At 42.3% G+C, this 25,449-nt stretch overlaps 1 protein-coding gene across 1 annotated transcript in view; it reads right to left on the bottom strand.

Annotated features, from left to right (window-relative positions):
• The window catches only part of LOC127582286 (hemicentin-1-like), a 260,770-nt gene that overhangs the window by 211,430 nt on the left and 23,891 nt on the right, over positions 1-25,449 (bottom strand). The window contains 2 exon segments of the mRNA XM_052037463.1: positions 15,090-15,212; positions 19,082-19,240. Of these exon segments, the coding sequence (XP_051893423.1) occupies positions 15,090-15,212; positions 19,082-19,240 (282 nt within the window).

The following is a 25,449-nucleotide window of genomic DNA, read 5'->3' as shown; positions in this document are numbered from 1 at the left end:
CTGATATTATCACCACTTGGCTCTTCACCACACTAATTTCCATTCCATTTCTTGCTGCAACCTTGTGTAGCCTATATTATTTCTTGAAGCTGTTCTACAGTTCCAGCTATTAGATCAATGTCATCTGTAAAACAAAGGTTGCTGATTTCTCATCCTTCAGCTGACACTGTTCCAGTGAATTTTTCTAAAGTATGTAATATAATTTGTTCCAGGTACAAATTAAATAAAGCAATGAGAGAATGATAGTCCTACTTGATGCTGCAAACCAATGCATAACAATGTCATCAAATAGGGCTTGAAATTTTAAAAAATTTTTTAAAATTTTATTTACAGCATGGTAACAGGCCCTTCCGGCCCAATGAGTCCACGCCGCCCATTTTAAACCCATATTAACGTAACGTTCCGTACGTCTTTGGAACGTGGGCAGAAACCGGAGCACCCGGAGGAAACCCATGCAGACACGGGAGAAGGTACAAACTTCTTACAGACAGTGACGGGAATCGAACCCCGATCGCTGGCGCTATAATAGCGTCATGCTAACCGCTATGCTACTATTTTCTACAATACATATCAATGTGGAGTGATGTTAGGCTTCTTCTAAATTGCTTTTCACCATATCATCTCAAAAGTTTTTTTTAAGTTTGATGAAATTATTTCTGGAGGATATTGTACATGATTTTGAGTTTCAAAATCTATTGTGTTGCTTCTTCCAGATAGGATTCCACCTTATTGTTGTGGTAAGGGCCTCCATTTGCATCTTAAACTGACTCAGTATAACTTCACAAAACTCATTTCTTGGATGACTGAGGGTACAGGTGAGGAGGGTGGATGGAGATCCAGTGGGTCTAAAAACAAAACTTACGAGATGAGCTCACAAGAGCCAATAGCTATCCATATCTGACCAGGGATGGGCAACACAAGGTTCTTCTGCCCAAAACAATCATTGGTGATCTTTAATAGATCACATGACACTAATTTTAAGAAGCATGAAGTTATTCCTTGCATCCAGGCCAATATTTATCCTCTGAAAAACATTGGAGCAGATCTTCCAGTTGTTTCATGTGGCATCCAGTGCAGGGAAACTAGTTCCTGGCACATCAGAGAGACCCAGCTCAGTATGGAGGGTGAGGGGGGGGGGGGGGGGGGGGGGGGGGGGCGGGGAGCTGGCTCAGCAGAAACAGCTGGTGAGAATCAGGAAACTGCTCTGACAACCACTGAAACCCTGCCTCACAGTCACAGGCTGTCAAAACTGTCAGTCTGATTGGGGCCATTATATATTTCATAAACATTCAGTAACTATCATAACTTAAAGTATTGAAATATGTTTTATATTAAAGAAGCATTGCCACACAATTCAAATTAAATAAAATTATTAAAACTAATTTAAATAATTAATAAAGACATAATTACTTACCTTCCTCCTGACAGCTGATGGATTGCTTTACATATCTGAAATTAATTTACTATCCTTTTGGAAGGGACTAGTCTTCATCATTTTTTCCAGGTTTCTTTTTAAATTCCAATCCACACCAACTTACACACACAAGAAACAGAAATAGGCCATTCATCTGCTCATGCCACCATTTAATAAATTCACGCCTGATCCTCTACCTCAATGCCACGTTTCTGCACTAATCCCATATCCCATGAGTCCCTTAATACCCGAAAATCCTTTGATCGCTGCTGTGAAACATGTTTGGTTTGGTGACTGACCTCCCTAAGGCATGAAGTCAGGATTCCCCACCCTCTGGGTGAAGAAATTTTTTCTTATCTCAATCTTGAGAGGCCAACCCCTTACCCTTTCTTTGAGACTCTTGACTCTAGTTCTAAGCATCCCAACTAAGGAGAAATATCATTTCCACTTCCATCCTTTCAAGCCCCATAAGGGTCTTGTACAGTCCAGCAAAATCACTGTTCATTCCAAACTCAAGAGTGCCGGCCCATTAGTTTCTCTTTGTAGGACAACTCCCCCAAATAAAGAATCTGATCTGATGAACCTCCAGTGCATTCTTTCTTTAGTTACAGAGACCAGATCTGTACACAATATTCCACATGCAGTTCTGCCAGGGCCCTTTATAATTGGAACAAGACATTTCCACTCTTGTGTCAAATACTCCTAAAATAAAGGCCAACATACCAATTGCCTTCCTAATGGTTTGCTGCATTCGCATGTTATCTTTATGATTCACGTACAGGAACACTCAGGTCCCTCTGAAGACCAACACTTTTCAATCTCTCACCATTTAAAAATTATTCAATATTTCAATCTTTTCCACCAAAATGGGTAACATCACATTTTCCCATGTTATATTCCATCTACCATGTTCTTGCCCATTAACTTCTCCATCTATAGCCATCTGAAGCTTCTCTGTCTCACTCTCAAAGCCCACATCTAGCTCTGCACCATCAGCAGACTTAGACAGATTATACTTGATCTCCTCATCCAATTCATTTATATATATTGTGAATAGCTGGGGTCCCAGCACTGATCTCTACAGCACCCCACTAGTAACAGCCAACCCAAAATAACACCTTTTTTTACGACTCTGTTTTCTCCTGTTAACCAGTTCTCAATCAATAGATTACTCCCAATACCATGTGCTCTAATTCTGTGAAATAACCTCCAGTGTGGGAGCATGGTGAAAGCTTTTTTAAAGTCAAATACATCACATTAACTACTTCCCACAAACATATTCTACTAGATACAAGCTCAAAAACTCCAATAGATTTGTCAATTTCCCTTTTAGAAATCCTTGCTGACTCTGTCCAATCCTATCATCATTTTCTAAGTGCCCTGTTACCCCTTTCTTAATAATCGATTCCAGCATGTTACCTGCTACTGATGACAGACTAACAGGTCTTTGGACCATTGTTTCCTCTCTCCTTTCTTTCTTAAACAGTGAATTATATTTGCTACTTTCTAATCTGTGAGAATTGTTCTAGAACTTATGGAATTTCGGAAGATGACAACCAGTGCATCCACTATCTCCATTGCCACCACCTGTAAACCCCTAGGATACAGGTCCTCTGGTCCTAGGTATTTACTATTAATTACTCCGATGTTAAGTCTTTTCAGCTCCTTATTCGCTCTAGACCTACAGTTCTCCATTATTTCCACAGGTTTTCAGTGCCTTCTTCTGTAAAGACAGATACAAAATATTTGTTTAGTTTTTCTGCCAGTTTCTTACTTGCCAATACAATTTCTCCTGAATATTAGAAAATTGCAGATGCTGGAAGTCTGACATAACAGTAGAAAATGCTGGGAACAGTCAGCAGACCAGGCAGCATCCACGGAAACAGCAACAGAGTTAACATTTCAGGTGGAAGACCTTTTGTGTTTCAATTCAGTTTGTAAGGGACCCGCATTAACGTTAAGTAAGCTTTTCCTTTTCCCACAACTGTGGAAGTCCATACCATCTGCTTTTGGGGTTTCTTGCTCCTTTTCCTTAACCTCTGCTTGTTAATGCCTTGGTCATCTTTTGCTGAATTCTGAAATTTTCCCAATCTTCAACCTTACTGCTTTTCTCAACATTGGTCTCTTTGCATTTTTAACTACTTTGCTTAGCCACGGCTGGATGGCTGGATCACTTTCCCTGTTTTGCTTTGTTTTGCCTTATAGGGATATATATTTGCGGCAAATTATGTATTAATGTTTTAAATCTCGGCCAATGCTGGTTAACCAGAGCTGGTAGCTGAGAGCATGCTGTTGCCTGCACCTCTTGTAAGCAAGCCCCCGCAGAGATCCATTCTGGTGGATATTAATGGGCAACACTGATCAGCCATTTCCTTCTGCCCCTGAGAATGCTGCACCGAATTAACTCTTGCTCATCCGTAGAGTAGGCACCATGCAGGGAGAGATCAGAATAGAGCATTTACCTCCCTTCTCATCCCACATGAGGTGATTAAATTCACCATCTGGTGTAACAATGTGCCACACACACCTGGAAAGAACTATCTTCTCAATATCACAAAGACTAACAGTACAGAAGGCCATTCAGCTCATAGTGTGCATGCCTGCTCTTTAAAAAAAGCTGTCAAATTCACCCATCAGACAAGATCAAGCTCGAAGATTAATGTCAAGAATTATCCTAAAGACTTGGAAACTTTTCCCTTTCAAACATTCGCCTTTTCCCAGTTGTTGCTGAATCTGCTTCTACCAGTTACTCAGTCAACGCATTTCACTTCATAACCTGCTGGGCACAATCCCCATCTCACCTCCTGATTCTTTTGGCAGGCCCAAGCCCGGGCCTAATTCTCCTGACCTCAGCCAGAGGTGCAGCAGGGACATTAATTAATTGCAGGGCAGCCACAAGAGAGCGAGTAAGAACTACAAAAGGCAGAGCTTCCACTCTCAACAGTGTTGATCAACTCCAGCTGAAAAATTAACATGCAGTCATGATAACAGGACCAGCTGGTGTGTGACGGCCTCAGGGCAGAGCAGCCCATCAACACTCCACAGGTTAGTCTCAGGGATGAAGCTCGGCCACTTGAATGAGGCAGTCTTGAATTAGGCAGTACCAGGCTTGAAGAACTAATCAAAAGGTGAAGCATGTTTGAGGAACGTCCTGGTCTATTATTAATTTTTTACACACTTCATATTGGAGTCAGTGCCTTCAGAACAGCATGGAAGGGAAGAAATAGTCACCGTACTGAAGAAGTAAAGTGAGCTGACTTCAGCTTTTACCCTTGGTAGTTAGATCGCAGCTGCTTTCACAGCTTGGACAGCAATGTGTAAGCTATACAAAGCATTCTGCAAATTCCTATTACTGCTGAGGAATCAGCTCTAATAATACGCAGATTTGCCACAGCCATGCTTTAGGTCAGCTTTCAGCACTGATATTTAGCTCCAAACATGAGGGCTGAGGGGGAAAAATGTCACATCACTACTTCAACAAAATGTATTTTAATCTTGGCTATGAGTGAATTGCAGGAGGTAATGATAGCTTTAACCCAATGAGTTGAGTGTAAAATCCACTAGATATTAGTGCAAAAAGATTTCATGTTGATACAGAATTGTTACAAATACAAGATGCATCAGATTAGCATCTAACGGCACAGTGAATCTACAATATATATTGGATAATATCATTCAAGGTGCAATAATGTGATCTACATCATGAACAGAGTACAAATGATAATGCAGTGACACATCATGTGGTTTTGCATACCTGAGATCTGGGTCTAAATCCAACCCAACCTGCTGAAATGACTAAATCCTCTGTCTGCTGGTTAGTCAAAGGCTCAATGTGAAGTGGCTTTGGCCAACCCGTCCCAATTCTTCTGCTGAAGAACTCAGACTTAGTGCAGGTCCTAACTTTGCACCAAGAAAAACTGCCTTCCAAAAGCCTACAGGATCATCAGTTGATTTAAGAAACTGAAAACAAATGCCACTCCAAATCATTGGGAGGCATTCTTCCAAGTGTCTCCAAGTGGTTCCAAGTATACCAGAAGGTAACGAGAAGCCAAAATGTGGACCATCCTGGAAAACATGATTGACTTCACACAACACCACATTCACAGGACATCTAGATCTTGATTCTGCACCAAACATCCTGAACATGTTTAAAAGAAAAGACCCATCTGAAGTATGATGGGTAATGCTAATTTTCCTGGAAGTTAGTGGCAGGATTGTTTACACCGTGACGAAAAGTCTCGGACCCAAAACCTAAGCTCCATTTCTCTTCCCACAGATGCTGCCTGATCTGCTGAGTGTTTCCAGCATGCATTGATTTATTTCAGATTTCTACCTTCTGAATTTCATTTTGGATCACACTCTGTTGTGGTGGATAATAAGCAGGAACTTTTGTTGGAAGTATTTAAGACCATTTCTTGACTCAACATGTGAATAAAGTAACTGGGATAACCATATGGTGTTAGATCTAGTACTTAGAAGTGAGCTTAACCTCACATTGGTTCACCATGCGGGTAAACATCTGAACATGTGGCCACAACAATATATGGTTCCAATTAAGTGGTCAAACCAAAGGGCCTGAAAATGTACAATTTGTACCAGACTTCAGAAAGGAATTTTTCATTAAAATAGCAAACAATTTGGAAAGAGTTAATTGGGCAATCCCACTGGATGGCCATGAGACTGATACAGAATACAGATGGAAAGTTTTTTTTAAAACAAACATGAACACAAAGTTGAGACACAAGAGACTGCAAACGCTGGAATCTGGAGCAAATATACGAGCTGCTGGAGGAGCTTAGCAGGTCAGGCAGCATCCGCGGAGGGAAATGGAGTGTTATCGTTTCAAGTCAAGACCCTTCATCTGGACTGACCCGAAATGTCAACTGTCCATTTCCTTCCACAGGTGCTGCCTGACCTACTGAGTTCCTCCAGCAGCTCATTTGGTGTACTCATAGCTGAAAGGAATATGGCAAGAGAGAAACTCAGGTGCACAAGGACAAAGTAGGTGTAACAAAATTGTTTCTACAAGTTAAAGTCATCTAATTCCCAACTAAACAGAGTAAGTATAAGGAACAGTTAAAGAAAACAGCAGCTGCTGTTGGATCAGCCAGAAGGAAAATGGAAAATAGGATTAAGGATAATTGTGGAAGAAAAACACTAACTATTAATCACGTAACAGTCAGCACTGTTGGACTGTACTGGGCTGCTGAAAGATGTGCAAGTACAAAGGGACAATTAGAATTTTAGAACTAATCAAGGATTTCTTTGCATTAGTCGTCATTCTTGAACACAAGGAATCCATGTTCCAAATGTTACACGTAAGTGGCCACAAGAAATTTCTTATAACAAATTCTGGTGGAATATGTTTCTTGATTATGGCACATTGGGGCAACGTAGAGGGAGCTTTGGGTTTTGCTATGTCCTGCACCTGACCTGAGTGTGCCAGGAGTATGTTCCATAAACCACCATTGACCTTCAACCTCATGAGTAGAAAATCCCTTCAATTATTATCAATGAACCTGTAATTGTGCAACTACTTGCAAAAAAAGATCACCAGGGTGAGTGATGCTTTCTCTGTAAATATCCTTCACTAACACATGGGTAAAATAGAGGAAATTCAGTTCAATATTTACGTTTCCAACTACATAGGAGGAGGCCATTCAGCCATCAATTCCATGCTAGCTCCCAAGGGAACAATTCCATTAGTTCCATACTCCTTTCCTTACCTCCCTGTATACTCCTGCAACTTACTTTCTCTCACACATACTCATCAACTCCTCTGATTTATTTGCCACTTATCTATATTAAGGGTTCATTTGCAGTAGCTAATTTACCTACAGGTAGGTATGTGGGACGTAAGAGGGAACCAGAGAACATGGTGGCAAATCACAGTGTCATGGAGAAAGCATGCAAACTCCACACAGTTAGCACCTGAGGTCAGGATTGAACCCAGGTCTATGGATTTGTGAGGCAGTAGCACCAACTGCTGTTCTCCCAGGCCACCTACAACATGGCCATGATTGGGAACTCAAATTGATTGGAAGGACATGCAAACAAGTGTCAGTGTCCTCTCCCATGCCAACATCCCCGGCACTGAGATCTGGGGTACTCTCAGTCAGCTACACTGTGCTGACAATAAAGTTTGCATGCCCAACACCAGACACAGTATATTGAGCTCTGCCATGAGGACATTACCATGTGGATTGGGAGAAAGATTCAAGGATGTGATCAAAGTTTCCATGAAAATGTGCAACATCCCTGCTGACTCCCAGGATTCTTTGCCCAATGAACTGCTGAAAGTGGAGTAGAAGCATTCAGGGTGGTTTTGAGAACCTTGAGGGCCATGTATTGGGAGCACACAGAAGCTCTGCATAAACGGTGGAAGGAGTGAACCACCTCGCAATCCAGTCACCCACCCATCCAGCCAGTCACCACCTGCCCAAGGAAGGTAACATGCCTTCATGACTACCAACCAGTGGCTCTGACATCCACCATCATGAATTGCTTTGAGAGGATGGTCATGGCACACATCAACTCCAGCCTACCAGACAACCTGGACCCATTGCAATTCGCTTATTGCCGAAACAGGTCTACAGCGGATTCCATCTCCCTGGCCCTACACTCAGCTCTGGAGCATCTGGACAGTAAAGACACCTATGTTAGACTATTGTTTATTGACTACAGCTCTGCCTTCAATACAATAATCCCAAGTAAACTTGTCACCAAACTCCGAGACCAAGGACTCAACACCTCCCTCTGTAACTGGATCCTTGACTTTCTAACAAACAGACCGCAATCAGTGAGGATAGGCAGCAATACCTCCAGCACGATTATTCTCAACACTGGTGCCCCACAAGGCTGCATCCACAGCCCTCTACTCTACTCCCTATACACTCATGACTGTCTGGCAGATTCTGCTCTAACTCCATCTACAAGTTTGCAGATGATACCACCGTTGTAGGCCGTATCTCAAACAGCGATGAGTCGGAGTACAGGAAGGAGATAGAGAGCTTAGTGGAATGGTGTCATGACAACCTTTCCCTCAATGTCAACAAAACAAAAGAGCTGGTCATTGACTTCAGGAAAGGGGGCAGTGTACATGCACCTGTCTACATCAATAGTGCTGAGGTCGAGAGGGTTGAGAGCTTCAAGTTCCTGGGAGTGAACATCACCAACTGCCTGTCCTGGTCAAATCACATAGAAGTCATGGCCAAGAAAGCTCACCAGCGCCTCTACTTCCTCAGGAGGCTAAAGAAATTTGGTTTGTCCCCTTTAGCTCTCACCAACTTTTACCGATGTACCATAGAAAGCATCCTATCTGGATGTATCAAAGCTTGGTATGGCAACAGCTCTGCCCAGGACTGCAAGAAACTGCAGAGAGTTGTGGACACAGCCCAGCGCATTACAGACACCAGCCTCCCCTCCTTGGACTCTGTCTTTACCTCTCGTTGTCTTGGTGAAGCAGCCAGCATAATCAAAGACCCCACCACCCACCCGGGACTTCTCTCCTCTTCCATCGGGTAGAAGATACAAAAGCCTGAGGGCATGTACCACCAGACTTAAGGACAGCTTCTACTCCACTGTAATAAGACTATTGAACGGTTCTCTTATACGATGAGATGGACAATGACCTCACGATCTACCTTGTTGTGATCTTGCACCTTATTGCACTGCACTTTCTCTGTAGCTGTGACACTTTACTCTGTACTGTTATTGTTTTTACCCGTACTACATCAATGCACTCTGTACTGATTCGATGTAACTACACTGTGTAATGAATTGATCTGTATGATCGGTTTGTAAGACAAGATTTTCACTGTACCTCGGTACAAGTGACAATAATAAACCAATACCAATACCAATACCCCTTCTCTGGAAGAGTCTGCAGTTCCCACATTGGCCTCATCAGCCACCTCAGAACCTACAAAACTGGAGCAGAAGCAAGCTACTCACAATCCCGAGGGACTGCCTGAAAAAGGACTGGAAACTGAATTCAGGCAGTTCAGCTATTTGGGGCCATTCCCAGGCACTGCAGGTCAGGGCTTCAGATTCCTATTGTTACTTTGTTGTTCTGCAGCTGGGGAAAGTACACTTCTGAAAGCTTGCTTCCAATTGGGACTCTAGGTAAAACTGTATCCCTAATGCCTGGCACTCAGGACTGAAGGAGAAGGAGAAGACTTGGAAGATAGTAAAGGAGAACGCAAGAACTGAGTCAGTGCTGCAAACCTCAACTCCCACACAGCATGGATACTCACATACTCTGTAACAACCTGACCAGAGAGTAGTGTAGCCGTTAGCGTAATGCTTTACAGCGCCAGCCACCCAGGTTCAAATCTGGCCATTGTCTGTAAGGAGTTTGTGCATTCTCCCTGTGTCTGCGTGGGTTTCCTCTGGGTGCTCCAGTTTACTCCCACATTCTAAAGACGTACAGGTTAGGAAGTTGTGGGCATGCTATGTTGGCGCCGGAAGCATGGCGACACTTGCACAGAGCTGCCCCCAGAATACTACACAAAAAGATGTATTTCACCGTGTGTTTCAATGTACATGTGACTAATAAAGATATCGTATCTTATCTTAACTAATGAGTCAACCGATCACAAACATATGGTGGTGCAGAGCGATTAACTTACTGGATCAGTAAGGCCTAGAGTAATCTACAAATCTGAAGTCAAATCCCACCAGCCTTTGAGAGACACAAGAGATTGCAGATGCTGGAATCTGGAGCAACATACAATCTGCCGGAAGAACTCAGCGGGTTGAGTGGCAGCTGTGGGAGGAAAGGAATTGTCGACGTCTCGGGTCAAAACCCTGCATCAGGATCTGAAACGTCGACAGTTCCTTTCCTCCCACTGATGCTGCTTGACCCACTGAGTTCTCCCAGCAGATTGTTTGTCCCACCAACCTCGGTAATGGTGACCTCCAAAAAAATCACCAGCTGCCATGAAAAGTCATCTGGTTTATTACTGTCCTTAAGAGAAGGAAATCTGCCATCCTTAACAGGCCCATGTGGCTCCGGACCCACTGTCTGTGGTTGCTGTTAAATGCCCTCTGCAATGATTTAGCAAGCCACTCAGTTGAAGGGCAATAAGTGATGTGCAATCAATGCTGGCCTTGCTGGTAACATACAGGTCCCATAAAATGAATTAAAGGAAATAAAAAATACTTTGATGAAATATCTTCCAGAGTCCCCAGAGGAAAGTTGAATATTCACTTCCAGTCCAACTTAGATTTTGGATATTGGACCATCCAAGATGCAAAAAAAACACAATACAGACAAAATAATTAAGAAGTGTAGCTCATGGTCCCCTGAGGTCTGACAGACAAGGATATGTTTGTATTGTTGCCATGACAAGCAGTGCTATTCTGGATTTAAGTTATAAAGCAATAATACCTCACACATGGCCTACAATGTGATAAATAAACCCTTTCCATTGCTATATGGAAGAAACAACGACTTTGGAAATATCAGATTTTATGAGTGATCAGAGATCAGTTTGCACCTCTCAAAGTCTTTGATCTGTACCTTACTGGCTTCCATGGAACCACACATTGTACGTAATCAAATTCCTAGGGACTGATTAACGGAAGTTTAAATATGGACATAATTGGATGCCAGATAGCCCACGTAGAGTATGGCTCACCAGAAAAGAAGCAGAAGGTGGATGAATTCGTTGCAATGCTTCCTTTGGTTTGATGCAAGTGAAGACTCAGTAAAAACCAGTTACATAGGAATGTCTCCAACTAAACAGACATTAAAGAATTAGACAAGTAATGAGAGTTGCACAACACAAGGGAGAGGACAGGGGAAAGGATAAGGTCTAATTCCAGAAGGTTAGATTATACTCCTATGGATCCAGTGATTGTTTCAGGGTTAGTTGATGTGGGAGGGGATCTTACAAGATTGCTGGGTATATTGTAGCCCCCTCCTCTTTATTGCCTTCTGTAAATTCTAAAAGTAGAAAACAACTTGAAGGCCAACACCAGCTAGACTTTCAATAGCCCAAATACTTCTTCAACACTCTCCTCAATAATTCCCAATGGAACGATCAGTAATGTTTGCTAATTTATTCCCTCAAATACGAACATGGATGACTCCAAATGAGCCACTGAATGGAGATTGATTAGTTAGGGATGTAAAATAGCTTCCACATGGCAATGGATCCCAGCTGAGATTGCCATAATGAATTTTAAATCCCTGGAAAGTCTGCTGATATGAAGAAGTGAAGAAGAAGAAAAAAAAAACCCTCGTTAAAGTATAATCTTCCCCAGATGTTGGACCTATTGCTGTTAAATCCATAAAGTGAAAACCTGGCCCTTTCTCAGACTGTGGTCAAGGTTACTTGTTAAACAGAGAACAGCACAAACTCTTCCAACACATTAGTCAATTTAATCATGTTCCCTTCCTTGTAGCCAGTTTAATTTTAATAGGGGTAATTTCTACTGAGTTTTCTTATTTATTGATTATTTCAAGGACTTCTCAGTCCTACCCTGTCTGGTGCCTATGTCCGATCCCAGAAGGGTAAAAAAGTTCTCCTACACCAGCCCATCATATGGGAGAACCACCCTGATACAACTCGAGTTTTCCTGCCCCCTTTCCCTAGACAAACTGCCATTTGACAAACAGACTGAGTGTAACACAGCATGAGCCAATCCCAATCGCCATCTCGATCTCCAAATCACCCAGTAAACTGACCACAGTCAGAGATACTTGCGAACTTAAAAAGAAGAAAGGGAATTGTATGCATCAGTTAAACAGAGATTCTCAGGATCTGCCACTGTTGTGGAACAAACTGAAGAAAGACAGATTTCCTTTTGTATAACACCTTTCACAACTTTTTACAAACAATTAATTGTTTTTAGCTACTGTTATAATATAGGAAAATAGCAGTCAATCTGTGCACAGCAAGCTCCCACAACCATGCAATAACGATCTACTTTAGTGATACCGATTGAGGGATAAACATTGGCCAGAATGGTGGGAATAACCCCCATGCTCCTCTTCATGGGGTCTTTACATCCACCTGAGGGAGCACACAGCGCCTTTGACAATATAGCACTCCTGCAGCACTGTCTTGGTGTTTGTCTACACCGCTATGTTCATGTCTATGGAATGGGTCTTGAACCCACAAACTTCTGTGTTCCCCATCGTGCTAGAGATGACATTGAATCTCGACTGGTGAGCAATGCCTGCTGACAGATGGTCAGGGCAGCCTTGGCTCCTCCTTCAAAGCATGGTCAAGATCAGACATGGATGCTGGTGACACCGTCTCCAAGCTCACAACCAGCTCTCTTGGTCCTTGCCACAAATGTTGCTTCATAGCCATTGGTGCCATCCCCTCCCTTGCAGTTGTCCGAGATTGAACCAAACTGTTCACAATAAAGGGGTCAGAGGAAGTGGTAGAGGTGGGTAGATTTACAACATTTAAAAGACATTTATACAGGCACATGGGTAGGAAAGGTTTAGGGGAATATAGGCCAAACATAGCCAAATGGGACAAGCTCAAGTAGACAACTTGGTCGGAATGAACAAGTTGGGCCGAAGGGCCTGTTTCCATGCTGTATAAATCTATAGTCCAATACAATGGGGATCTAAATCTGATATCAGTGAAAAATAAAGGCTCATGCATCTGCATCAATGGCAAGACTGAATCCAGCCCCTCACGATTGCTCCATCTCCCTGTGTAATGAATTGATCTGTATGAACAGTATGCAAGACAAGTTTTTCACTGTACCTTGGTACAAGTGACAATAATAAACCAATACCAATACCAATATATCAATTAATTAAATGTGCCAAAAGATCAGCCAGTGAGGAGATAGCCTGGCCTTGCACCATCAAAACAATCCCATTCAGAATTAGCCAGGTTGCATCTGAGAGGCTGCAGGAGTACCAGGCTCAGCTTCTGGAGAGTAGGGAGGGCAGTGGAAAGAATAAGAGGTGTTCACAGCCTTTACCTACACCATGAGTAGTGAGGAATGCTTTAGTGCAGGCACAGCTGCATTGTTGGGAAAATAACAGCAAATTTCAGCACAGCAATCTCCTGCAAACTGCAATGTGATAACTACGAGATAATTTCTTTTAGTTTGAGGAATAACCATTGACCAAGATACTATGAATAACTCGGAGACACAAGAGATTGCAGATGCTGGAATCTGGAGCAACAAGCAATCTGCTTGAGGAACTCAGCAGATCGAGCAGCATCTATGGGGGGGGGGGGGGGGGGGGGGAGGGGACTGTCAACCCAAAACATCGACAATTCCTTTCCACCCCACCAAGGCTACTCAAACTGCTGAGTTCCTCCAGCAGATTGTTTGTTGCACTAGGAATAACTCATTTAATTGTCCTCAAAATACTGCCAAAGGGTCTTCACAACTGTCTAAAGAGACTAACATTGGCTTTAACTGCAGAGCTGGCTAAGTACTGCATTGTAGCATCTGCCTTGACTTCTACACTCAAGTTTTTGGAGCAGGACTTGAACCCAAAACCTTCTGACTTATAGCCATGATTTTTTAAATTTCAAAAATAAACTTTATTCATCATAAAAAATATATACAAAAGAAGAAACAGTGCAAGACTTTTACATTCATGGTCAATACATCCAGTCATGTTAACTTATTTCTTAAAACCATAGCACTATTGCCACTTATGTGGCCCCCTGGGATGATACACCATTTCAATGTTTGAGGGGCTTCCCCACCCGACTCAGCCCCTCCATGTGCGATAGCAGAAGGACCCTAGACTGTGGTCCTTCCCCACAGAGCCTCTGCATTGGTTGCACCAAGCACGTACTCCTGCAGCCTGGAATGCGCCATTCTGCAGCATTCCCTTAAGGACATCTCATTGTGCCGAAAGACCAATAGGTTTTGGGCACTTTCACTGAGCTGATGATCTTCCAGCAGCACTTGATGTCTGTCTCGGTGTGTGCCCCTGGGAACAATCCATAGATCAGAGTCCTCTGTTACGCAGCTGCTTGGGATGAACCATGAATGCAACTTAATGAGGCACTGCAGACACAGGTTGGAGGCAGTGGGCATTTGGGAAGTGCGTGTAACAATCAGGGTATCACTTCAATTCGCACACAAAGGTAAAGATCGACAGAACAGGATCAGACCTGGCTGACCCACCTTTCCCCACATTCAAACAACTTTTTGACCCACCAGTGAATGAGGTGCCAGAGGGAAGTAACTGAGACCAACACAATATCAACACCTTCAGGGCAGCCACACATGGGATCGAAATACAATAGTCGTGGCTCTTTTCCCTCTCAGATTCTGCCATTGCTACTCGGGACAGCTATGGGAGAGGAGGAGAAAACAGGCTGGGATATTTTGCTTGCTGATAACGATGGCTTCATAAATGGCATTCAGCAAGCTTCCCTGACGCTCACACGTAACACATGGTGCAGCCTAGTCACACAAACCTTAAGGTCCACAGTTCACTTTCTTCCAGTCCATCAGCTGCAGTGGTCTAAAGCAGTGATAATGGTGTTATGACTGTCTACTCTTCTAGTGAAGGGAAATTCCTGCTGCTTCTCACTATTGAGTGACCAATCTGAGCACACACATTGTCTAGGAGCAATTATACACATTCCAGGTTTTTAAGGAATTTACCTTGTCCCCTGCAGCCACACTTCTGGGAAGAGAAATGTTCATTCAAAAGATTGCATCCACTCACCTCATTGACTTGCTGTTTGTCCAGGTGGAATATTTGACCTGAACTGGTTGAGGCCACCTCTTCAAAGGCCCGATACCCTGGGTGGCCTCTGTCCCCACAGTCTCCAGTCAACACAAATACCACCTGCACAGGGAAGAGCAGCAGTCGTTTTAATCCACTCACAAATTGTTTCAGAAACCTCACTCTCACATCCCATCTCTATTTACTTACACTAGACACCCATGGGTTGGTCAAGCTTCTTTTAAAAATAGTAAATGGTCACAATATTCAGGCTTCAGTGTATTGATTACTGAATCACATTAATCTTACAATACCCCCACCTAGCCCACACAAGTTTGCCACTTTAGCACATGACAAAGGAAGATATTTGGGAGAGGGGTGGGGATGGAGGCGACAAGCAGCCCAAGGATTTAATATAGAGCTGCAAAAGTGAAGGCAGAAGTTTGACTTACAAATTGGACAGTAATACATCTTCTACAATAATTCCTGACACCCTTCAAATGAACAATCTTGATCTGGATTCTTCACATGTGGGAGATTGATTAGTATATTTAATTAAAAGTGTGTGGTATAGCATGCACTCCCAGTCAAAGTGTTATTTTTCTGTCATGCATGCAGCATTAGAAATTTCCTGTTCTACTACAAACTGTTCGAATGCAGTTGAGAACACAGACTGCAGGGTAGAACTCTGGAAAGTGTTTATGGAGAGAGTTGGCTGCTGTTTGATCTATCAAATCCATGGAGCGATACATTTCCAAACTCCATCATCACCATGTTAATATTGAAAGAAAGCAGTTATCAACTAATAATGAATAATGGCTAAGGGAACTTAGAGATCTATTTATAATGAGGTGACCACTTTTTGTTAAACAAACCATAAGTATTTCTCATGTATTCTGAAATCTCACCTGGAACAGACAAAACCACAGTTCCAAAGTACACTCTACAAAGAGGAAACTTTTCCTAATGACTTGAGACTCACTGGCCCCAAACCAGAGGTGGATTGTATAACATTTGTACTGTATGTGAACATTCTTTTCCTAACTGCACTGTGCCAGAAATCTAATGAAACACGAAGATACGTGAAGAGCTGCTAACACAAGTGCCTAATGACACTACATGTCCACATACATTGTACATATACTTATATACACTATATTACTTGCCTCTTTTTAAAAACTAATTAGTATATTGTTTACAAATTTAACCTAGTTATAGGTGATCTGATTTCTTCTTATCTTCTCAAAGGAACCTGTATTGATGGCATTGTATCCACTTCTTTACTTGAGGAAAATGTCACTTCTTGATTCAATTCGGCAGAAGCAAGCATTATTCCTTTCACAGTCTCCAATGATTAATTTCTGAAATACACGCATGATCATGTAACTCTTTTGTATATCAATTGTGGGAATTATTTGATTTACATGTATGCATCTAATTATCCTATTTCCACAAGAGTTTTCTGTACCCCATATTTTATGTCAGATTTGTTAGGTGGTGTTAGCACATAAATTATCATAATGTTAGAAAGTTTTCTATCCATTGTCCCAAACTGTTTGCAAGTCACTACAAGAGAAACTGAATCTCAGTTCTTCAGTAGTATGCCCCGTTGTTGTGCAGGTCTCAACATGTTTCATTTCAATCCATTTCAGTGACGATGAGAACAGAAATAATCATCCCTTTCTCACAATGATCAATGTGTACTCCCTGCTAAGCTCCAGAGGTCATCTCCAGCTCAGTGAAAATGTCCTCATTGGCTTGGCTCTGCAATCTTGTTGCGTAGTACACTTGTCTACCAGCCCTTCACAACCTTCATCTTACCCAGGCCAATAAATAAAAATCTGACAAATGTCTTCATGCTCACAATAATAGATTTTTGAAGAACTTTGTCTTCGCAGTCTTCTTGGTATGATGCTCAGTGTCCCGTTTAACACAACCTTGTTCCGTCAAAACTCAAATTGTCAGTTTAAGTGAAATTTCATTAGCCATCTGGATATTTGTCTGGATCCATCCATTCTTTTCATATACCTATTTGAGAACAACATTGTTGCTCCTTTTCAGCTCCCTCCACCAATATAGCCAGAAAATCGTCATCTACTACTTTCAATGTGAAGATCATACTTTAACACTCAACGTCTGACACTCAACACTTAACATATCTGCAACTGCACAGTATTTCAAACATCTACAATCGATTGTGTGATCATATCAAATAGGACAGTGGCCCACCTCCCCCCGGTTGACATTGGTGTTGCCTACTTGGCCAAAAATCACTAAAAAGAATATTTATTAAATGTGTTTATGGGAAAAGGTCTGCCTAATGTGAACTCATGAAACTCCTGGACAAAGACAAGCACAATTCTTGAGAGCGAAGTGAGGTTAAGCAGATAAATTGACTCGAGCGAAGTGACTTCAGGTGCATGTTCACTGCAATAAGATAATTCCTCATGGGTCCAATGGCATGGCATTTGCCTTAAGAAAGATATTGCAGTTAGATGATGTGACTATGAAATTAAATTGGTAAATTGGTTTATTATTGTCACATGTTACCGATGGTACTGTGAAAACTGTTTTGTTATGCCATCCATAGGGATCATTTCATCACATCAGTGCATTGAGGTAGGACAAGGCAAAACGATAACAGAATGCAGAATAAAGTGTTACAGTTACAGAGAACTGTAACTGTAATTGGCACTGAAGTGGTGGGAAACTTCCCACAATGTGATGTCGTTAGTTTTGATGGGAGTAACACTAGAGAAAGAGGATAAGTTGGCTGCGAGGACTCAGGCTGGCTACATTGGAAGTCTTGGTGACTGTGATTGGACGTGTAAACCTTTCACTCCACAGGTAACACACGTTGGGGAAATACTGCAGTGGAAATTGCTGATGGTGAGAATGTGTTTCACAGGAGCACAAGAAAGTTATTCCAACTGAAATAGGCTCCAAAACACACAGGACAGAAGCAAATCTTTGAATGTTTCATTTGGTGTGGAAGTTACATGACCAGTTCAATTCTAAACTCACAGAAATTGTGGAGAGCTATAAATTTGGAACTTGGTTAGAAGAGGCTATCTGAGTATATAGTATGGTTGAATGACCAATCTTGGCATTAAAACTTATGTTTTCTTTTAATTTGTGAGCTGCCTAACAAATTTGTTTGAGTAGCTTCGATCAACATTAATCATGCAGATTTACATATTTGATCTTCCTTGCAAAATTGCAGCATCTATGGAAACGGCATCAAGGGACATTGAGGAATCTTTTACAATGTAAAGGACAAATGATGGTGAGTTACAGTCTTAGAGTGTCAGTGAATGGTAGAGCAAGAAAGAAGAATTTGAACCACATCGGAGAACCACATGCAGGTAGCTGCTATGGATGCCATTCACTGTACACTATCAATTTAAAATGGAAAAGCGTTTGAACTGTGAGAATAAAAGGCATTGAAGTCCAAAGCCAAGGAGCATAAGCTGTGATATTCCCTCCTTTGTGTAGAGTTTTCCTAGTATTCTCCCCCAATGCTCTGACCCGCCCTTACTCAAGCTAAAACTGGGGTCATCGACGCTGTCAGCTGTAACATAAGTATTCTTGCTTGACATGAAGTCCATGCTTTACTTTTACATGCAAGGTCCTTTCCTTACACTCTCATCAGTAATTGATAATGTATGTATGGGTTCTTATTCTAATTGCACATATTACCAAGAATACAATGAAGCACTTGGTCAAATGGAGAGCTGCTAAATCCTTGTTTGTTCTGCTGTCTCTAACACCACCATTCATGCGTGCATGGATCATAATTATTTGTCACACATTCACCATACCATGGAGCTGCTCCAATGATTACCATGAGGGTTCTAACTTCCAGCAAGACCAGAGAATGAGTTTCTTGCCCCTGGAAAAGAGGCAGGGTCCATTGTACCTGCAGCAAATTCAGTGTCAATTCAGTACCCCGCTTGTGGTCCTGCCTCAGATCACTTCTCCACCCTGCTTACCTGGGACTGCTTCAGCTGAATGAGTTGCAGTACATCCTTGGTCAACTGGTAATCCTTTGCTCTGGCATCAGTGAAGACGTAGATAAAAGAACCAGGGAATGATACCTCAAGGGCTCGTTTTATAGCACTAAGGCTCATTTCGGGGCAATCACCTCCACCCTGCAAGCAAGAACAATAATGACAGTCCCAGTTAGTGGCTACATTCACCCCATTGTTTCTGTCTGTCTTAGCAACCTAATTAGCTCTGGGGCATCTGAGAGCAGAGGAAACCTTATTTATCTTATGTCAAGTACTACTTGCATTTCTTAAAGGACCCTAGGTATCTAGGGAGGAGCTGTCACTAATAACAGTAGTCCACATAGAGCAGCAAAGGCTGGAATTTGAACCTGGCACCTTGTGGATCTGTTCACGAGAGTGGAACATGCATTAGCAATGCTCCCACAAGGTATGAAGTATGTAAGATTTATTTCAGCTGAAAGAAATAAAAGGACTTTGTGCTTGAGTGGGTCATCCTCAGCCCTTCCTGAATGCTAGTGAAGTCATGCGAAGATTTACACTGCTCCTAGAAATTCAATCAGGGTAAGTGCTGAGTAGGCTCTCCAGGAAACTTCACATATACCCACCATAAATCTTCTAAACGTTGCATTTCAGATTAGACCATGTCACAATTTAACTATGATGAGCACAAGGGTTTAAATTGATAAAATATGCTTTATTTTTATTTAAAGTTCTGATTAATCTGCTTTTTTTAGTTTGGGGTGGAAATAGTGATTGTAATAGATTCCTGATGTTTGACTAAAGTTGCTGTAACATGAATATTATTTGCAGCAGTTCCACTCCTTCCTCAGATCCTGAGGTTATTGCATGATCTTTGTCTCCTCCATCATCATCAAAGGCTAATCTTTCTTTTTATTTAACCTCCACACACACTCAGATCTTTAAATCTCTCTCTCTCTCTCTCTCTGATCAAGCCCCTCCATTCCCTCCCTCCCCCCACAACATTTGTCAATGATTTCTTCCTGTACTCTGTGATGCGCCCAGTGAAGTCTTCAGAGACATGGAATGCTATGTATGTAAACTCCAGAGGCATTATCTTCATTTTCAAAACCATTCATTGCCTTGGCTCTCCCTTCTGCGAGCTCCTTCAACTCTCAACCCTCCAAGCTCTCTGCATCGCCACCGATTATGCACCTTTTCACTTCCCTTATTTCCTTTGTTCAGTCATTAGTTGCATCTACAGCCTTTCCCCAAAACTTCTTCAACTTTCTACTTCTCTCTCTTTCGACCCCCGTTTCAAGTTTTGGTCATCAGTCCTAACATCCTTAGGGTGACTCAGTGGTACAGTATGTAGAGTTGCTGCCTCACAGCTCTAGTGACCCAGGTTCAATCCTGACCTCTGGCAAAGTGGCTTCAAGAAAGGAGAGAAACATGGTTGGCCTGGGGTTGGAAATGGATGTTGGAGATTGACGGAAATTAAGGCTCAGTTGAGACCTTTGATTCACTAAAGGTTTAGAGCCTTTATCGCTTGCTGACAATAAGGGAAGTAGTCTTAGAGTCACAAACCTCCCAGCTCCTGTGATTCACACCTGGAGACTTCCAAATGGAGGAACACTGCAATTCTGCAATAATGAAAAGAATGTTTTTCTTATAATTACCTCTTTAGTCAAAGTTTCAGGGACCTCAATGATATAATTAGGGAAATGAGCCTTTCATCAATACAATTTCCCTGAGTGATTTTAAATTGTATTGCACTGTTTTTAATCATTTTCTTCCTACTTATCTCTAATAATAACAGGAAATGTATATTAACCACTTCCCTCAATAAGAAAGAACACTGAATTCCTTGTTGGTAATCTGGTTCGATTCTCGAGGGGGAACCATTTGGAATGTTGCTGTTGTACACCTCGTGGCTGCCTCTTTCTCGGGACTCACTAGTTGACTTATCCAGATGTTGATGAACATAATTTAGTTTAGGATTTCACTATCTCTGTATTCAATCCTACATTGCAACAGTAACCACACTTCAAAAAGTACTTTGTTGACCATAAAGTCCTTTGGGCTTTCTTGAGGTCATATTTTTCATCAATCCATTTATTCATGAGATTTAATTTATTCATTCATGAGGGGCAGAGTGGTGCAGTCAATAGAGCTACTGCCCCACAGTTCCAATGACCTGGGTTCACTCCTGATCTCTGGTGCTGTCTATGTGGAGTTTGCACATTCTCCCCGTGAACACATGGGTTTCCTCTGGGCACTTCAATCTCCTTCCACATCCCAAAGATGTGCAGTTTGGTAGGTTCATCGACCACTGTAAATGGCCCCAAGTGTGCAGGTGGATGGTAGAATCTGCAGGGAGTGGCTGAGAATGAAAGTGGCTGTGGGGAGAATAAAGTGGAATGAGAGTAAATGGGAGCATGATGACCAGCACAGAGTCAGTGGGCCAAACGGCCTCTTTCCAGGCTGGATGACTCTAGACACTTTGAAATGTGATATCACTAGCAAGATTATCATTTATTGTCCATCCCAGTTGTCTTCTGAACTGAATGGCTTGCTGGGCCATTTCAGAAGGCAGTTAAAAGCGAACCGTATTGAAGGGCCAAGAGTCAGATACAAGTTGAACCTCACCCCGACTGTGACAGGCGGCATCAGAGTAAGCTTTGAGGTCGCATCTTGGCCTTCAGGGAACACCTGGCCCCTCCTTCAAGGGTGTAGTGCCACCCCTCCCAAAGCATCAATGACTTCAAGCCACAGCTGGATCAACCAATGCTCAATAGGGCGGCACGGTAGTGTGGCGGTTAATGTAATGCTATTACAGCACCAGTGACCCTGGTTCAATTCCCACCACTGTCTGTAAGGAGTTTGTACGTTCTCCCTGTGTCTGCATGGGTTTCCTCCGAGTGCTCCGGTTTCCTCCCGCATTCCAAAGACGTACAGGTTAGGAGTTGTGGGCGTGCTATGTTGGCGCCAGAAGTACGGCAACGCTTGCAGGCAGCCCCCAGAACATTCTACGCAAAGATGCATTTCCCTGTATGTTTCGATGTATATGTGACTAATAAAGATATTTTATCTCTTATCTCTAGGGAGCACTCTTGCCTCTAAAGGCCATGGCTTCAAGTCTCACTCTAAAGACGTTATGCACCAAAACCTAGCAGACACTGCAGCATGGCGCTATGGGAGTGCTGGTGTGTCAGAAGTATCAACTGTTCAATCAGCATTAAATAGAGGCCCCATTCCTTTCTCAGACAGATGGAAAAAGGTCCCAAGATGCTATTTAAAGGTGAGCAGGAACCTTAACCTTGGTGTTCTGGCCAATACTGTATGTCCACACAGAACACTGATTATCTGAGCTCTGCTCTTTGTGAAAACTTTCTCTGCACAAATTGATTGGGATATTTCTTACATTGTGAAAATGACCAGATTTCAAAAGTACTTGGTTGTAAAGTGCATTGGACTGCTATTAAAGGCCACTATTTAACTGCAAGTCTTTCAGTCTTTGGTACTAACCTGAGGTGAAAGATCAAGAACAGAGAGATCAACAGTGCTGACTCACTAATTCTCATCTGTCCCCCTCACTCTGAGGGCTCAGATGAGATACCCAACTCACAGTCAGGAGGGATAAGTTGAAGTGAGGAGAATCATTTTGAGAATTAAGTCTTTATTGTGATACGTGGATCCAGAGGGAGGCAGAGCTATGTTTTACATTGTCTGCCCTGCCCCTGAGCGTTCTCACAAGTAGGGGTTGTCCGTGCCCTCTGGTGAGCTCCAGAGGAGCTTCTTACCTCAGGGAAATGGACACCCAGCAACAAACAGTTCACAAACCAGCACAATAGACGAGTGAAAGTTAGGCCATTTTTGACAATATTGGTGCAATGCAAGTTCGAACATTAGGATCATAAGAGATGCAGGAAGGAAATGGAAAGAAAAGCAAAACATTGGAAATGACATCTCTATTAATTCAGTGAGCATTATGTAAATTATCCATGGCACTGTTCTGACAGGGATTGACACTTCAGTACAGATGCTGTTGTTTAGCTGTAATGATGGGCTGATCTCAGACTTGTCCCTTTATGGTCACTTAGAGAGTGATTGTTAATTCCATCAATTGGAAACTGCTTGTAAATGAACAGCTTCTATTACTGGGGCAGGGTCCATGTAATCAGCAACAGAAAATGATTGCCGTTCTTGCTATCATTATATTTCTGCTATCATCCAGGCACTGGGTACACATGCTCAAAACAAGAGGAAAGGTTCTTCTGTCAAAATACCAGAGAAGCTCGCACGGTTCACTGTTACTTGTGAAAATCACACAACAACTTGGATGAGTAAAGTTGCTTGATTAAAACAAAGATCTGGACGTTTCTGTCTGAAGGGTTTTTGGCTGCTGTTAGCCACTGTCCGATATGGCATTGAAGTGTACTTAAGCAAGTGATGTTCATGTGATGGCATGGTAGAAGCTGATTAAGCTCATCATAAAATAAGTGTCCCGTTTAGTCCAAATACCTTTCTAATGACATGATATTTAATATTTACTGACAACAACCCCTCTAGGCTGAAGACTAATTACAAATGTGACTCTCTTTCCCTAAAGTTTTGATTGTTGTTGGAATTTTTTAAAATGTAAATATTTTCCTGTTCCTAATCCAATCATACTTCCTCTCTTGTTGACATTGATATCACTGACGCAGGCTCGCAGTCATTTATCAGTCCTTCCAAGACTCATGGAACTAGAATGTTCTATTGAGACACCGTGTTGTTTTGATGTCCCACTAACCCAAGATCACACAGAAGTTAGACGAGCAAGGGCAATTCCAATGGGTGGCAGGTGCTGTCCAGTCACTGGTTACTGTAGATTCTGGCTCCTGGCTTTTACTAGTATGTAATAGAACAATTATAAGCACAAGGACTTTCCCCACTCCAGATTAGAGATGGGATGTAGCAGACTCTTTCTTTATTCACCCACCCACTTCTTTAGGGGACTTTTCCCCCCTCCTTTCCTCTGAACCTTTGCCAGTTACAAAGCTCCTGGCTGCTGACTGGACAACCAACAAAACCTGCCTGTCCTGTGGTCTTATTAAAATAAAAGCAGAATTCAGCACTTTCAGCAATGATTCAACCATATGTTGAGAATTTATTACAGCCAAGGGGGTTAGGAGTCTATGTAAAATAACAAAATTACTTTAAATGTTCCCTGTACAGGAAAAAGCCAGCATGAGCCAACCTGTAATGTTATTTCCCCGACTTCTAAAACAAATGTACAACTCATCCTTTTGATAGGAAATAACATTTCATATAACTTTAATTGTTTAACAGTTTGACTTTATTTTTCTTGCAGTTTGCTGGTCAGCTCATGAGTGAGCCCAAATTGTGAAGGATGTGCAAAGCATCACAACTGAGCCCTGTCCATCCCCATCCAACATCCATCCACACAGGAGTGAGAGCCCATTGAATACTTTCCCCTTCGATCCCCTGTTTATTCCCCACCACCGAGATCACTGAGCACAGCACAGAGCAGGACTTGAACCAGAGAATCTACTGAAGTACCATGCTAACTATTCCCATTACTGGCTGAGTTACTGCAGAACCCAGTTATAGTCACTGAAATGATTCAAAGAAGCAGAAACAAAACAATATTCTGGATACCAAGAATCCACAATAAAAACAGAATATAGTGGAAATACTCCAGGAAACATACACGGAGCAGGAAATAAAGTTATCATCCAAACTCAGTGAAGGAAATATTCCGATGAAAGGCACCAACCTGCAACATTAACCCTGTTTTTCTCTCCAGTGATACTTCCTGACGGCATTTTCTGTTTTGGTTTGTAGGTGAATGGAGCTCAACTGTAGCACTGCTCACTTCATGACAGAAGAAGCCTCTTACATCGAGTTTACAACACAAGAGGGCGAATGGAATTTAGCTCAGACAAGTGCGAAGATAATGCATTTTGGGAAGTTAAACCAGGTCAGGGCACACCCACTGAATGGCAGGGCACAGAGGAATGCTGCTGAACAGAGAGACATAGGGGTACAAGTACATAGTTCCCTGAAAGTGGTGACACAGACGGAGAAGGTGATGAAGAAGGCTTATGGCATACTTGTCTTCACCGGCAGTCGGGACGTCATGTCACAGTTGTACAAAAAGTTGGTTAGACTGCACATGGAATATTGTGTGCAATTCTGGTCGCCATGATATAGGAAAGTTGTAATTAAACTACAGAAGGTACAGAAAAGATTCACAAGGGTACTGCCTGCACTGGTGGTCTTGAGTTATATGTAGAGATCGGACAGGCTGGGACTGTTTTCCCTGGAGCAAAGGAGACTGAAGAGTGGCCTTACAGAGGCTAATAAACTTATGTGGGGCATAGAAA

This window comes from Pristis pectinata, chromosome 23 (assembly GCF_009764475.1).
Source record: "Pristis pectinata isolate sPriPec2 chromosome 23, sPriPec2.1.pri, whole genome shotgun sequence".
Classification (NCBI taxonomy): domain Eukaryota; kingdom Metazoa; phylum Chordata; class Chondrichthyes; order Rhinopristiformes; family Pristidae; genus Pristis; species Pristis pectinata.
The sequence above is the reverse complement of the archived record's forward strand: the minus strand, read 5'-3'. Positions and strand labels throughout refer to the sequence as shown.